General features: G+C 43.0%; 1 protein-coding gene across 7 annotated transcripts in view; it reads right to left on the bottom strand.

The window, feature by feature from the left end:
- The window catches only part of iqsec1a (IQ motif and Sec7 domain ArfGEF 1a), a 137,300-nt gene that overhangs the window by 16,766 nt on the left and 104,578 nt on the right, over window positions 1-15,956 (bottom strand). For 6 of the 7 annotated variants that reach the window (XM_058409155.1, XM_058409161.1, XM_058409160.1 and 3 more), the window contains 2 exons: window positions 12,424-12,697; window positions 11,120-12,345 (listed from right to left, as the gene is read on the bottom strand). In XM_058409155.1, coding sequence (XP_058265138.1) covers window positions 11,120-12,345; window positions 12,424-12,697 — 1,500 coding nt within the window. Of the gene's footprint in view, window positions 1-11,119; window positions 12,346-12,423; window positions 12,698-13,296; window positions 13,958-15,956 lie in introns of those variants that run through there. The other variant, XM_058409156.1, reaches the window with a different exon arrangement.

The raw sequence follows: 15,956 nt of genomic DNA, 5'->3' as shown, positions 1-15,956 counted from the left end.
GAAGTGAATAAGACTGAGTATCTCCTCATCATGGCCCCTGTTAGTGGGTGGGATATATCAGGCAGCAAGTCAACATTTTGTCCTCAAAGTTGATGTTAGAAGCAGGAAAAATGGACAAGTGTAAGGATTTGAGTGAATTTGACCAAAAGGGCCAAATTGTGATGTCTAGACCACTGGATCAGAGCATCTCCAAAACTGCAGCTCTTGTGGGGTGTTCCCGGTCTGCAGTGGTCAGTATCTATCAAAAGTCCTGTAAGTTGGTCCATGGATGTTTCCACCTCACAACTTACAGGACTTAAAGGATCTGCTGCTAATATCTTGGTGATCCAGATACCACAGCACACCTTCAGGGATCTAGAGGAGTCCATGCCTTGATGGGTCAGGGCTGGCAAAAGGGCAGGCAAAAGGGGTCCATCACAATATTAGGCAGGTGGTCATAATGTTATGGCTGCTATGGTGTGCATTACAAACAGGAAACACTGTATAAAATGTTTGAGCAGGATTTGACCAGCGTTCTTTTTGACTCAGAAGAACCAAAAGTGCTTAATGTATTTTGTCACTGCTACACTCTTCTTCATTAAGCTCTTCGACGTCCTCATCGTTTTATTTTTCTTACATCACCTTAACTTACATCTCAGTTGACTTTTTTTTCTCATTATATCTGAAATGAGGTGCTGGGTGAAAGGTACAGTATCTCCCACCTGATCCATGAAAACTGGCCAATAAACCCTCTGCAGAACAGAAATGAAGACTGTCGTGTGACACACGTGGACGTAAACGGATAAAAGGCACAAAGTTTCTTGTGTGTTTTCATCTGGAGGGAGGAGCAGAATGAAGTCCAGCGCCACCGTCTGACGGAACTACAACACCACACTCTGGCTGTAGGAGCCATAGATATATTTTTGTAAATATTATAAGCTCCAGATATTACTGAGATATTCTCTCTCTCTCTTCAGCTATAAACACTCATCCCCTCAGCAGTCTCTCTTTATTCTCTCTCTCTATCAGCTATAAACACTTGTCCCCTCAGCAGTCTCTCTTTACTCTCTCTCTCTATCAGCTATAAACACTCGTCCCCTCAGCAGTCTCTCTTTATTCTCTCTCTGTCTTCAGCTATAAACACTTGTCCCCTCAGCAGTCTCTCTTTACTCTCTCTCTCTATCAGCTATAAACACTCGTCCCCTCAGCAGTCTCTCTTTACTCTCTCTCTCTATCAGCTATAAACACTCGTCCTCTTAGCAGTCTCTCTTTATTCTCTCTCTCTATCAGCTATAAACACTCGTCCCCTCAGCAGTCTCTCTTTATTCTCTCTCTCTCTTCACCTATAAACACTCGTCCCCTCTGCAGTCTCTCTTTATTCTCTCTCTCTCTATCAGCTATAAACACTCATCCCCTCAGCAGTCTCTCTTTATTCTCTCTCTCTATCAGCTATAAACTCTCGTCCCCTCAGCAGTCTCTCTTTATTCTCTCTCTCTATCAGCTATAAACTCTCGTCCCCTCAGCAGTCTCTCTTTATTCTCTCTCTCTCTTCAGCTATAAACACTCATCCCCTCAGCAGTCTCTATTTATTCTCTCTCTTCAGCTATAAACATTCGTCCCCTCAGCAGTCTCTCTTTATTCTCTCTCTCTATCAGCTATAAACACTCGTCCCCTCAGCAGTCTCTCTTTATTCTCTCTCTCTATCAGCTATAAACACTCGTCCCTTCCACAGTCTCTCTTTATTCTCTGTCTCTCTCTATCAGCTATAAACACTCGTCCCCTCAGCAGTCTCTCTTTATTCTCTCTCTCTATCAGCTATAAACACTCGTCCTCTCAGCAGTCTCTCTTTATTCTCTCTCTCTATCAGCTATAAACACTCGTCCTCTCAGCAGTCTCTCTTTATTCTCTCTCTCTATCAGTTATAAACACTCGTCCCCTCTGCAGTCTCTCTTTATTCTCTCTCTCTCTATCAGCTATAAACACTCATCCCTCAGCAGTCTCTCTTTATTCTCTCTCTCTATCAGCTATAAACTCTTGTCCTCTCAGCAGTCTCTCTTTATTCTCTCTCTCTATCAGCTATAAACTCTCGTCCCCTCAGCAGTCTCTCTTTATTCTCTCTCTCTCTATCAGCTATAAACTCTCGTCCCCTCAGCAGTGTCTCTTTATTCTCTCTCTCTCTCTCTTCAGCTATAAACACTCGTTCCCTCAGCAGTCTCTCTTTATTCTCTCTCTCTATCAGCTATAAACTCTCGTCCCCTCAGCAGTCTCTCTTTATTCTCTCTCTCTCTCTCTATCAGCTATAAACACTCGTCCCCTCTGCAGTCCCTTTTTTTTTCTCTCTCTCTATCAGCTATAAACACTCGTCCCCTCAGCAGTCTCTCTTTATTCTCTCTCTCTCTATCAGCTATAAACACTCATCCCCTCAGCAGTCTCTCTTTATTCTCTCTCTCTATCAGGTATAAACACTCATCCCCTCTGCAGACTCTCTTTATTCTCTCTCTCTATCAGTTATAAACTCTCATCCCCTCAGCAGTCCCTTTTTTTCTCTCTCTCTCTATCAGCTATAAACACTCGTCCCCTCAGCAGTCTCTCTTTATTCTCTCTCTCTCTCTATCAGCTATAAACACTCGTCCCCTCAGCAGTCCCTTTTTTTTTCTCTCTCTCTATCAGCTATAAACACTCGTACCCTCAGCAGTCTCTCTTTATTCTCTCTCTCTATCAGCTATAAACTCTCGTCCCCTCAGCAGTCTCTCTTTATTCTCTCTCTCTTCAGCTATAAACACTCGTCCCCTCAGCAGTCTCTCTTTATTCTCTCTCTCTATCAGCTATAAACTCTCGTCCCCTCAGCAGTCTCTCTTTATTCTCTCTCTCTATCAGCTATAAACACTCATCCACTCAGCAGTCACTCTTTATTCTCTCTCTATCTTCAGCTATAAACACTCGTTCCCTCAGCAGTCTCTCTTTATTCTCTCTCTCTCTCTCTATCAGCTATAAACACTTGTCCCCTCAGCAGTCTCTCTTTATTCTCTCTCTCTATCAGCTATAAACCCTCGTCCCCTCAGCAGTCTCTCTTTATTCTCTCTCTCTCTTCAGCTATAAACACTTGTCCCCTCAGCAGTCTCTCTTTATTCTCTCTCTCTTCAGCTATAAACACTCATACCCTCAGCAGTCTCTTTTTATTCTCTCTCTCTATCAGCTATAAACACTTGTCCCCTCAGCAGTCTCTCTTTACTCTCTCTCTCTATCAGCTATAAACACTCATCCCCTCAGCAGTCTCTCTTTATTCTCTCTCTCTCTCTAGCAGCTATAAACACTTGTCCCCTCAGCAGTCTCTCTTTATTCTCTCTCTCTATCAGCTATAAACACTTGTCCCCTCAGCAGTCTCTCTTTACTCTCTCTCTCTATCAGCTATAAACACTCGTCCCCTCAGCAGTCTCTCTTTATTCTCTCTCGCTATCAGCTATAAACACTCGTCCCCTCAGCAGTCTCTCTTTATTCTCTCTCTCTCTTCAGCTATAAACACTTGTCCCCTCAGCAGTCTCTCTTTATTCTCTCTCTCTCTCTTCAGCTATAAACACTCATACCCTCAGCAGTCTCTCTTTATTCTCTCTCTCTAGCAGCTATAAACACTTGTCCCCTCAGCAGTCTCTCTTTATTCTCTCTCTCTCTCTCTCTCTCTCTCTCTCTCTCTCTCTCTCTCTCTCTCTCTCTCTATCAGCTATAAACACTCATCCCCTCAGCAGTCTCTCTCTATTCTCTCTCTCTCTCTAGCAGCTATAAACACTTGTCCCCTCAGCAGTCTCTCTTTATTCTCTCTCTCTATCAGCTATAAACACTTGTCCCCTCAGCAGTCTCTCTTTATTCTCTCTCTCTATCAGCTATAAACACTTGTCCCCTCAGCAGTCTCTCTTTACTCTCTCTCTATCAGCTATAAACACTCGTCCCCTCAGCAGTCTCTGTTTATTCTCTCTCACTATCAGCTATAAACACTCGTCCCCTCAGCAGTCTCTCTTTATTCTCTCTCTCTCTTCAGCTATAAACACTTGTCCCCTCAGCAGTCTCTCTTTATTCTCTCTCTCTCTCTTCAGCTATAAACACTCATACCCTCAGCAGTCTCTCTTTATTCTCTCTCTCTATCAGCTATAAACACTTGTCCCCTCAGCAGTCTCTCTTTACTCTCTCTCTCTATCAGCTATAAACACTCGTCCCCTCAGCAGTCTCTCTTTATTCTCTCTCTGTCTTCAGCTATAAACACTTGTCCCCTCAGCAGTCTCTCTTTACTCTCTCTCTCTATCAGCTATAAACACTCGTCCCCTCAGCAGTCTCTCTTTACTCTCTCTCTCTATCAGCTATAAACACTCGTCCTCTTAGCAGTCTCTCTTTATTCTCTCTCTCTATCAGCTATAAACACTCGTCCCCTCAGCAGTCTCTCTTTATTCTCTCTCTCTCTTCACCTATAAACACTCGTCCCCTCTGCAGTCTCTCTTTATTCTCTCTCTCTCTATCAGCTATAAACACTCATCCCCTCAGCAGTCTCTCTTTATTCTCTCTCTCTATCAGCTATAAACTCTCGTCCCCTCAGCAGTCTCTCTTTATTCTCTCTCTCTATCAGCTATAAACTCTCGTCCCCTCAGCAGTCTCTCTTTATTCTCTCTCTCTCTTCAGCTATAAACACTCATCCCCTCAGCAGTCTCTATTTATTCTCTCTCTTCAGCTATAAACACTCGTCCCCTCAGCAGTCTCTCTTTATTCTCTCTCTCTATCAGCTATAAACACTCGTCCCCTCAGCAGTCTCTCTTTATTCTCTCTCTCTATCAGCTATAAACACTCGTCCCTTCCACAGTCTCTCTTTATTCTCTGTCTCTCTCTATCAGCTATAAACACTCGTCCCCTCAGCAGTCTCTCTTTATTCTCTCTCTCTATCAGCTATAAACACTCGTCCTCTCAGCAGTCTCTCTTTATTCTCTCTCTCTATCAGCTATAAACACTCATCCCCTCAGCAGTCTCTCTTTATTCTCTCTCTCTCTTCACCTATAAACACTCGTCCCCTCTGCAGTCTCTCTTTATTCTCTCTCTCTCTATTAGCTATAAACACTCATCCCTCAGCAGTCTCTCTTTATTCTCTCTCTCTATCAGCTATAAACTCTTGTCCTCTCAGCAGTCTCTCTTTATTCTCTCTCTCTATCAGCTATAAACACTCGTCCTCTCAGCAGTCTCTCTTTATTCTCTCTCTCTATCAGCTATAAACACTCGTCCCCTCAGCAGTCTCTCTTTACTCTCTCTCTCTATCAGCTATAAACACTCGTCCTCTCAGCAGTCTCTCTTTATTCTCTCTCTCTATCAGCTATAAACACTCGTCCCCTCAGCAGTCTCTCTTTATTCTCTCTCTCTCTTCACCTATAAACACTCGTCCCCTCTGCAGTCTCTCTTTATTCTCTCTCTCTCTATCAGCTATAAACACTCATCCCTCAGCAGTCTCTCTTTATTCTCTCTCTCTATCAGCTATAAACTCTTGTCCTCTCAGCAGTCTCTCTTTATTCTCTCTCTCTATCAGCTATAAACTCTCGTCCCCTCAGCAGTCTCTCTTTATTCTCTCTCTCTCTATCAGCTATAAACTCTCGTCCCCTCAGCAGTGTCTCTTTATTCTCTCTCTCTCTCTCTTCAGCTATAAACACTCGTTCCCTCAGCAGTCTCTCTTTATTCTCTCTCTCTATCAGCTATAAACTCTCGTCCCCTCAGCAGTCTCTCTTTATTCTCTCTCTCTCTCTCTATCAGCTATAAACACTCGTCCCCTCTGCAGTCCCTTTTTTTTTCTCTCTCTCTATCAGCTATAAACACTCGTCCCCTCAGCAGTCTCTCTTTATTCTCTCTCTCTCTATCAGCTATAAACACTCATCCCCTCAGCAGTCTCTCTTTATTCTCTCTCTCTATCAGGTATAAACACTCATCCCCTCTGCAGACTCTCTTTATTCTCTCTCTCTATCAGTTATAAACTCTCATCCCCTCAGCAGTCCCTTTTTTTCTCTCTCTCTCTATCAGCTATAAACACTCGTCCCCTCAGCAGTCTCTCTTTATTCTCTCTCTCTCTCTATCAGCTATAAACACTCGTCCCCTCAGCAGTCCCTTTTTTTTTCTCTCTCTCTATCAGCTATAAACACTCGTACCCTCAGCAGTCTCTCTTTATTCTCTCTCTCTATCAGCTATAAACTCTCGTCCCCTCAGCAGTCTCTCTTTATTCTCTCTCTCTTCAGCTATAAACACTCGTCCCCTCAGCAGTCTCTCTTTATTCTCTCTCTCTCTTCACCTATAAACACTCGTCCCCTCTGCAGTCTCTCTTTATTCTCTCTCTCTCTATCAGCTATAAACACTCATCCCCTCAGCAGTCTCTCTTTATTCTCTCTCTCTATCAGCTATAAACTCTCGTCCCCTCAGCAGTCTCTCTTTATTCTCTCTATCAGCTATAAACTCTCGTCCCCTCAGCAGTCTCTCTTTATTCTCTCTCTCTCTTCAGCTATAAACACTCATCCCCTCAGCAGTCTCTATTTATTCTCTCTCTTCAGCTATAAACACTCGTCCCCTCAGCAGTCTCTCTTTATTCTCTCTCTCTATCAGCTATAAACACTCGTCCCTTCCACAGTCTCTCTTTATTCTCTCTCTCTCTCTATCAGCTATAAACACTCGTCCCCTCAGCAGTCTCTCTTTATTCTCTCTCTCTATCAGCTATAAACACTCGTCCCTTCCACAGTCTCTCTTTATTCTCTCTCTCTCTCTATCAGCTATAAACACTCGTCCCCTCAGCAGTCTCTCTTTATTCTCTCTCTCTATCAGCTATAAACTCTCGTCCCCTCAACAGTGTCTCTTTATTCTCTCTCTCTCTCTCTTCAGCTATAAACACTCGTTCCCTCAGCAGTCTCTCTTTATTCTCTCTCTCTATCAGCTATAAACTCTCGTCCCCTCAGCAGTCTCTCTTTATTCTCTCTCTCTCTATCAGCTATAAACTCTCGTCCCCTCAGCAGTGTCTCTTTATTCTCTCTCTCTCTCTCTTCAGCTATAAACACTCGTTCCCTCAGCAGTCTCTCTTTATTCTCTCTCTCTATCAGCTATAAACTCTCGTCCCCTCAGCAGTCTCTCTTTATTCTCTCTCTCTCTCTCTATCAGCTATAAACACTCGTCCCCTCTGCAGTCCCTTTTTTTTTCTCTCTCTCTATCAGCTATAAACACTCGTCCCCTCAGCAGTCTCTCTTTATTCTCTCTCTCTCTATCAGCTATAAACACTCATCCCCTCAGCAGTCTCTCTTTATTCTCTCTCTCTATCAGGTATAAACACTCATCCCCTCTGCAGACTCTCTTTATTCTCTCTCTCTATCAGTTATAAACTCTCATCCCCTCAGCAGTCCCTTTTTTTCTCTCTCTCTCTATCAGCTATAAACACTCGTCCCCTCAGCAGTCTCTCTTTATTCTCTCTCTCTCTCTATCAGCTATAAACACTCGTCCCCTCAGCAGTCCCTTTTTTTTCTCTCTCTCTATCAGCTATAAACACTCGTACCCTCAGCAGTCTCTCTTTATTCTCTCTCTCTATCAGCTATAAACTCTCGTCCCCTCAGCAGTCTCTCTTTATTCTCTCTCTCTTCAGCTATAAACACTCGTCCCCTCAGCAGTCTCTCTTTATTCTCTCTCTCTCTTCACCTATAAACACTCGTCCCCTCTGCAGTCTCTCTTTATTCTCTCTCTCTCTATCAGCTATAAACACTCATCCCCTCAGCAGTCTCTCTTTATTCTCTCTCTCTATCAGCTATAAACTCTCGTCCCCTCAGCAGTCTCTCTTTATTCTCTCTCTCTATCAGCTATAAACTCTCGTCCCCTCAGCAGTCTCTCTTTATTCTCTCTCTCTCTTCAGCTATAAACACTCATCCCCTCAGCAGTCTCTATTTATTCTCTCTCTTCAGCTATAAACACTCGTCCCCTCAGCAGTCTCTCTTTATTCTCTCTCTCTATCAGCTATAAACACTCGTCCCTTCCACAGTCTCTCTTTATTCTCTCTCTCTATCAGCTATAAACACTCGTCCCCTCAGCAGTCTCTCTTTATTCTCTCTCTCTATCAGCTATAAACACTCGTCCCTTCCACAGTCTCTCTTTATTCTCTCTCTCTCTCTATCAGCTATAAACACTCGTCCCCTCAGCAGTCTCTCTTTATTCTCTCTCTCTATCAGCTATAAACTCTCGTCCCCTCAACAGTGTCTCTTTATTCTCTCTCTCTCTCTCTTCAGCTATAAACACTCGTTCCCTCAGCAGTCTCTCTTTATTCTCTCTCTCTATCAGCTATAAACTCTCGTCCCCTCAGCAGTCTCTCTTTATTCTCTCTCTCTCTCTCTATCAGCTATAAACACTCGTCCCCTCTGCAGTCCCTTTTTTTTTCTCTCTCTCTATCAGCTATAAACACTCGTCCCCTCAGCAGTCTCTCTTTATTCTCTCTCTCTATCAGCTATAAACACTCATCCGCTCAGCAGTCTCTCTTTATTCTCTCTCTCTATCAGGTATAAACACTCATCCCCTCTGCAGACTCTCTTTATTCTCTCTCTCTATCAGTTATAAACTCTCGTCCCCTCAGCAGTCTCTCTTTATTCTCTCTCTCTCTCTATCAGCTATAAACACTCGTCCCCTCAGCAGTCCCTTTTTTTCTCTCTCTCTCTATCAGCTATAAACACTCGTCCCCTCAGCAGTCTCTCTTTATTCTCTCTCTCTATCAGCTATAAACTCTCGTCCCCTCAGCAGTCTCTCTTTATTCTCTCTCTCTATCAGCTATAATCTCTCGTCCCCTCAGCAGTCTCTCTTTATTCTCTCTCTCTATCAGCTATAAACTCTCGTCCCCTCTGCAGTCTCTCTTTATTCTCTCTCTCTATCAGCTATAAACACTCATCCCCTCAGCAGTCTCTCTTTATTCTCTCTCTCTATCAGCTATAAACACTCGTCCCCTCAGCAGTCTCTCTTTATTCTCTCTCTCTCTATCAGCTATAAACACTCATCCCCTCAGCAGTCTCTCTTTATTCTCTCTCTCTATCAGCTATAAACACTCATCCCCTCAGCAGTCTCTCTTTATTCTCTCTCTCTATCAGCTATAAACTCTCATCCCCTCAGCAGTCTCTCTTTATTCTCTCTCTCTCTCTCTATCAGCTATAAACACTCGTCCCCTCTGCAGTCCCTTTTTTTCTCTCTCTCTCTATCAGCTATAAACACTCGTCCCCTCAGCAGTCTCTCTTTATTCTCTCTCTCTCTATCAGCTATAAACACTCATCCCCTCAGCAGTCTCTCTTTATTCTCTCTCTCTCTCAGGTATAAACACTCATCCCCTCTGCAGTCTCTCTTTATTCTCTCTCTCTATCAGCTATAAACACTCATCCCCTCAGCAGTCTCTCTTTATTCTCTCTCTCTATCAGCTATAAACACTCGTCCCCTCAGCAGTCTCTCTTTATTCTCTCTCTCTATCAGCTATAAACACTCGTCCTCTCTGCAGTCCCTTTTTCTCTCTCTCTCTCTATCAGCTATAAACACTCATCCCCTCAGCAGTCTCTCTTTATTCTCTCTCTCTCTCAGGTATAAACACTCATCCCCTCTGCAGTCTCTCTTTATTCTCTCTCTCTATCAGCTATAAACACTCATCCCCTCAGCAGTCTCTCTTTATTCTCTCTCTCTATCAGCTATAAACACTCGTCCCCTCAGCAGTCTCTCTTTATTCTCTCTCTCTATCAGCTATAAACTCTCGTCCCCTCAGCAGTCTCTCTTTATTCTTTCTCTCTATCAGCTATAAACTCTCGTCCCCTCAGCAGTCTCTCTTTATTCTCTCTCTCTCTTCAGCTATAAACTCTCGTCCCCTCAGCAGTCTCTCTTTATTCTCTCTCTCTGTATCAGCTATAAACACTCATCCCCTCAGCAGTCTCTCTTTATTCTCTCTCTCTATCAGGTATAAACACTCATCCCCTCAGCAGTCTCTCTTTATTCTCTCTCTCTATCAGGTATAAACACATATTCGTGTAAATCTGTAAGTTGTAGCTGTGAAAATGAAGTTAACCTTCTGACCAATCAGAATCCAGAACTCAGCAGCACTGTGATGAACTTTCCAGAAAGTTACAGTTCAGCGCTTCCTCTACATGAAAGACCAAAGCTTTGAATCGACTCCATCCATAAAAATGTAATAAAATCTCTCTCTCTCTCTCTCTCTCTCTCTCTCTGGTTAGAAAACAATCCCACTTCCATTTAACTGCAGAAGGTATTCATTTCTCCCACATTGTCCTCTCAGTGACAGAGCTGTTACTGTAAGTGCTTTATTTATTTCCCAGAGACGTGGTTTTCTGAACTGGGGAATTTTGTCAGCTGCTGAAAACAATTCAACAGATTATTAAAACAAAAGGAGAAGGGAACTTGGTGTGGATTAGAGTTCATCACTTTACACATGTAGTAACACTTCAGTGTGATGGTACAGATGAACATATTTATATAAGTATTCTTGCATGCATTTTGTATAATTGGTTAAACTGTACGATTATCAGTGTCTTCACACACAGTTCACATCAATAAATATCCAAAAAAGTCTTAAAAAAGCTGCACTAAAGAGTCTTTACTGCAAAAATAAATATAGATCAAACAACACATATTCATATACAACACATATAGAGTGTTCCTCTTCCTGTCTTTAGAACCCTTTAAAACAGAACCCATGGAAAGCCTGACTCCTACACCTTTTATCTGTGAAGAATCTATAGATATTTCTGAGAGTTTATTTTTGAAGCACTTGTTGAGACTTGTGGTGGAACCACAGGCAGAACATTTTGTGATTATTTTCATGGCTGTAGTCTTTACTCGCCCGGAAGTGTGTGTACAACAATAACAGAATTTTAAACTCCACCCTGAAACACGTGACATGTTTTTATATCTTTATACCGTAATATCTGTGGTGTGTGTTAGTGATGCTGGAGTCAGTGTGTTGTGTTTGTGTTATTCCGGGAAGAAGTTAGTGGTTGTGTGTGGCTGTGACGTTGTTACTGCTAACACAGTTATGAAGGTGTTTGCTATCATCTTTTAAAACGAAAGAACAAGAGCTTCTATATTAATGATAAATCCGGCGAGTAGAAAGCGGGGTACCTACTTGTTAAACAGGTTGAGGCCGATGCGGTAGTGACGCTTGCGGATGACGTCGTTACTGAAAGCCGGAGAATCCCAGCTGTTCCGTGTCTCTTTGTGGTACGTCTGTTTGCTGAGTGTCTGCTCCCTCATGCTGTCCCGAGATGACTCGGAACTGCAGTTGATGGTGTCGGTGGAGTTTGTTGTGCTGTTGATGCTGTCATTGTCGCCGTCAGAAAAGTCTGATTCTGATTTGCTCTGTCGGTTCCCGTTGATGGCCAGATGGCTCTCCAGATGCCGGTGCCTGATGGGATCCTCATCCCGGGACAGGGAGGACACTCTGGGAGGTAGACTGTGCCTGATGTGTTTGGAAGTGGCCTGAGGTCCAGCTGTAGTCCGCTCATAAACATTCTGCCTCTTGACCGAGTCAAACTCAGAGCGGTCGCTGATTTCCAGAGAGCTGTCACTGGGAGGTTCGATGGTCAGGAGCGGGAGATGGTCCACACAAAGCCGTGGTTCCTGACAGTTGACGGATGGGGTGCTGCGGCAGCTGGTGTCCATGTCTATTTTGTCCTCCTTGGTGTCCATGGGCCAGTACTCCTGGGAGGAGTTGATGGCATGCTGATTGGACTCTGTGCTGGACGGTGGATCCACCGCATGCGAGAGCTGAGCAGGAGGACAAAGATCCTCCTCATCGATGAAAAGCGTAACGCCGCTGTACGAAGCCATCATCTCGTCCAGTTTGTGCTGATCTGAGCTGTTAGTGGGTTTGACCTGATAGGACAGCTCACCTTGCATGTCCAGAACCTGCTCTGGTTCCTGGTCCTCTTCATGGAGACTACGACAGTTCAGAGCATCATCGATTGACTCAGCCAGTGATTTGACCTGCCGAGAGAAAGCATTCTCCAGCTCTGTAATGGTGTCACTGAGGTCGCTTGGAGCTGATGGCGCAGCCACGTGGAGGGGAACCGTATCTCCACACTCGCTCGTTGCTTCAGGAGTTCCTTCCTCCCTCAGAGATAACTGTTTCCCTTCAAAAAATGAGCTTGGTCCTTTTTCAGGTCCCTCAAAAGAAAACTGCATTCTCATGTTGGACAGAACGATGCGCCTGGACATCCGGTTCTCAGACATGGAACTTCGGAGACGTTCAAAGTTCTTGTTCATTTGGTACTGCCGGAATGCTGTCTGGATGGTGCGAGCAGCATGTCGACTGATAAAGCGCCCGCCATACTTCCTCTCTAACATCTCCACCTGAAAGAACCCATGGAACAGGTTAAGAAGAAGAAGCAGAATAATGAGGAGGTGTGTGATTTATAGTTTTAGCTATACCTGCTTGTCCTGCAGATCCGTGGAGAGCTCATAGCTTTCAGAGAGCGAGCGTGAGCGTTTGATGGCCTCTTCCTCGGCTTGCTTGCGGAGGATGGACTGAGAGTGCTGGAGTTTGGGTCTTCGTGGACGCTGAGGACCGGCCTGAGTGTTCTGGCCGTACCCAAAGCCTTCGAAATGGTCAGGGCTGATGGAGGAGCTGTGGGTCAGGGGGCCATAACCTTTACCACAGTCCAGCGAAGAGGACGGCTCACTGCTCTGCACTTCCCCCTCCACACTGTAAAAGAGAAAGAGAAGATACATTTCACTTAGAAAAAGATCTGGAACTATTTTTTGCTCCAGCACCCACACAGACAGGAAGAAGTTTTCACTCATTTTACAAAAACAAACAAAACAGAGAGTCTTTTATAGTCAAAGGTCAGAGCTCCTAAACTCTGTGGGAAGGGATATTATACATATTCTGGATTTTAACATCTTCTCCTCCTTCCTTATTAAAAATATGTTAGAAATCCTTCAGCATAGTTTCATCTTCAGTTTCCTGACTGCCGCTGTTGAGGAGCTAGCGGAGGAGGATGGACAGAACTCTTACGCCAAGGCAACAGGACAAAAAGACCAAAATATTAGACAAAATCCATCACTGCAGCAGGATATCAGCTATATTCACTTGTGAGATGAATCAGTAAAACAATCGAGGAAGTTATTTGTGAGTTTCTTTGACAACCCAGTTTGTAAACAAAGGAACCACAAACATTACAGTAAACATCAAAACCTTCATTATGAGTTTCTGAAGTGAAATCTGTCTGTGTTCACTTCACAAACTGCAACTCTATAGCCTACATGTGATTTCTTTTGTGATCATTTCAGCCTTTTACTCACTCACTCTTACTCTCCACAAGTCTTCTTCCAAAGAAAGGACTTCTACTACCGAAGAACTCGCAGCTCTTCCTCCAGATCTTATCAGCCATCATGAAAAAAAAAAAGTCCAAAGTACAGAGCTGACGAAAGTCTGCTGATGAATCAATCATTTACTCGCAGCACATCATCAGGTTTAACTCTCAGATGCTTGGAAGCTGTGGACATGTGAGTGTGCCGTGAGGGTCACGTCAGAGAAGAGGATATTTTGTAGAAACAGCTGGATTGAGGCTGGATGTGACGCCATGCTGATCTGAGCAGGGTTCAGGCTCAGAGCGTCGTGTCTGAGTGAACTGGGAACTTTCACTCTGAAACTGGAGACGACTGCAGGAGACGACTCCGCCCCTGCTGCAGCATCAGACACTCCTCCTGGCCCCTGTGTCCGAGCACTTTAACCCTTTCCTGGACACACTCAGAGCTCTTTAATATAGATCCCTGAATGTAATGCAGATACATTAGAGAGCTACGAACATTTCAATCAACTCCAGTATTATACAGAAAACCATCCTGATTTGATGACACCATTTTTACAGTGTCTCTCTTCTTCTATCAGAAGAGTCTCGCCTCACACACATTTGTCTCAACAAATATTACTTTTTCTTTTTTTAAACTATTTATTTTTTATTTTATAAGTGGTCATAAAACCTCAGAGCTAAATGACAACATTGTGTTATTGTGAACATGAAGATGAAACTCTTTTCAAATATTAAATAAAAAAAAATCCTGTGTCACATTTCAGACTTGAAGATACAACCATTTTAATTTCTAGATCTAAATGTAGAAATGATGAAAAAACAGTGGCAGACCGTGCATTTCACTAGGCCTTCACTGGTGTCCTTCCTGAATTTATCCACCTCTATACCATCATTATGATGCCACCATGGGCATTGCTAGGTCATTTTTAGGGGGGCTTTAACCCCCCTAACATTTCTACTCAACCCTCCTAAAATTCTGAGATTCTCCATAAACTCTACACAAATTGGTGATCTCCTCAGTCCCCTTTAAATTTCATATGAAAACGGCAGCAGACTTTCGGCTCCTCCCCGTCTTTCAGCGCGTTCTTCAATCCGCAGACCGTGGCGTCACAGAGCGAGGATCAGAGGACAAGTGTGTGTGTGTGTGTGTGTGTGTCAATGGGGGCTGAGGCCCCCTTAAATGAAAATTCTAGAATCGCCCCTGGACGCCACGGCAATAGATACTAATCACCCGTTAAATAACAAAGTAAAAAGAAATTAGTCTACAGTATTTCACACCTCACAAGGAATAGTCCATTTTATTACGGTTACTTTTCTCAAAAAAGACATTCTTGATGCCGTATGCAGCAAACTGCAATCTCCGGAGGACGCAGCATCCGAAATGAGACACAGCGAATATAGAAACACTGTATATGGGCGGGTCACTGCCTCGGACTACTCCAGTTATCCAATCAAATTGCTGACGTAATCGTACGCCCGCTAGATGGCCCCAGTGACGCCAACTCGAAATCTGATTGGTTAATGGAACAGATTCATTGCCACTTATTTTAAGCTCCGGGCGCCTGCACTATTGATGCACATTCATGGAAAATGTCTTAAATATATTAAAATGCAAGTCAGTGATTCAGATCACTGCTGTTTAGGCCAGCAGAGAAGGACTTGCTGACCCTGATGGACCACCACTGTGAAAAAATAATAGTTGAAGCTGTTCGGACTCTGTGTTGGATGGTGGGTCCACTGCAAAAAAACTTTGGCCTTCGGGTCCAAAATGATTGTTTGCATTTTATAGCCATGCCCTCAACACTACATACAGACTACATACAACCTACATACAGACTACATGCATACTACATACACTACGTACGTACTACATACATTATACGCATACTACATACACTACATACACTGCATACACACTACATACAGACTGCATACAGTACACACTACATACATACTACATACCCTACATACATACTGTACATAAATTTCTGGTTTTTATGATTTATAATCCCACTCTCAGTGTTTATAATGATTTATAATCCCACTGTCAGTGTTTATAATGATTTATAATCCCACTCTCAGTGTTTATAATGATTTATAATCCCACTCTCAGTGTTTATAATGATTTATAATCCCACTCTCAGTGTTTATAATGATTTATAATCCCACTCTCAGTGTTTATAATGATTTATAATCCCACTCTCAGTGTTTATAATGATTTATAATCCCACTCTCAGTGTTTATAATGATTTATAATCTCACTCTGTGTTTATAATGATTTATAATCCCACTCTCAGTGTTTATAATGATTTATAATCCCACTCTCTGTGTTTATGATTTATAATCCCACTCTCAGTGTTTATAATGATTTATAATCCCACTCTCTGTGTTTATAATGATTTATAATCCCACTCTCAGTGTTTATAATGATTTATAATCCCACTCTCTGTGTTTATGATTTATAATCCCACTCTCAGTGTTTATAATGATTTATAATCCCACTCTCAGTGTTTATAATGATTTATAATCCCACTCTCTGTGTTTATAATGATTTATAATCCCACTCTCAGTGTTTATAATGATTTATAATCCCACTCTCTGTGTTTATGATTTATAATCCCTCTCTCTGTGTTTATAATGATTTATTAT

Source organism: Hemibagrus wyckioides, linkage group LG15, assembly GCF_019097595.1.
Source record: "Hemibagrus wyckioides isolate EC202008001 linkage group LG15, SWU_Hwy_1.0, whole genome shotgun sequence".
Taxonomy (NCBI): Eukaryota; Metazoa; Chordata; class Actinopteri; order Siluriformes; family Bagridae; genus Hemibagrus; species Hemibagrus wyckioides.
Note: the sequence above shows the minus strand (reverse complement) of the source record. Positions and strands in the feature narration are given on the sequence as shown.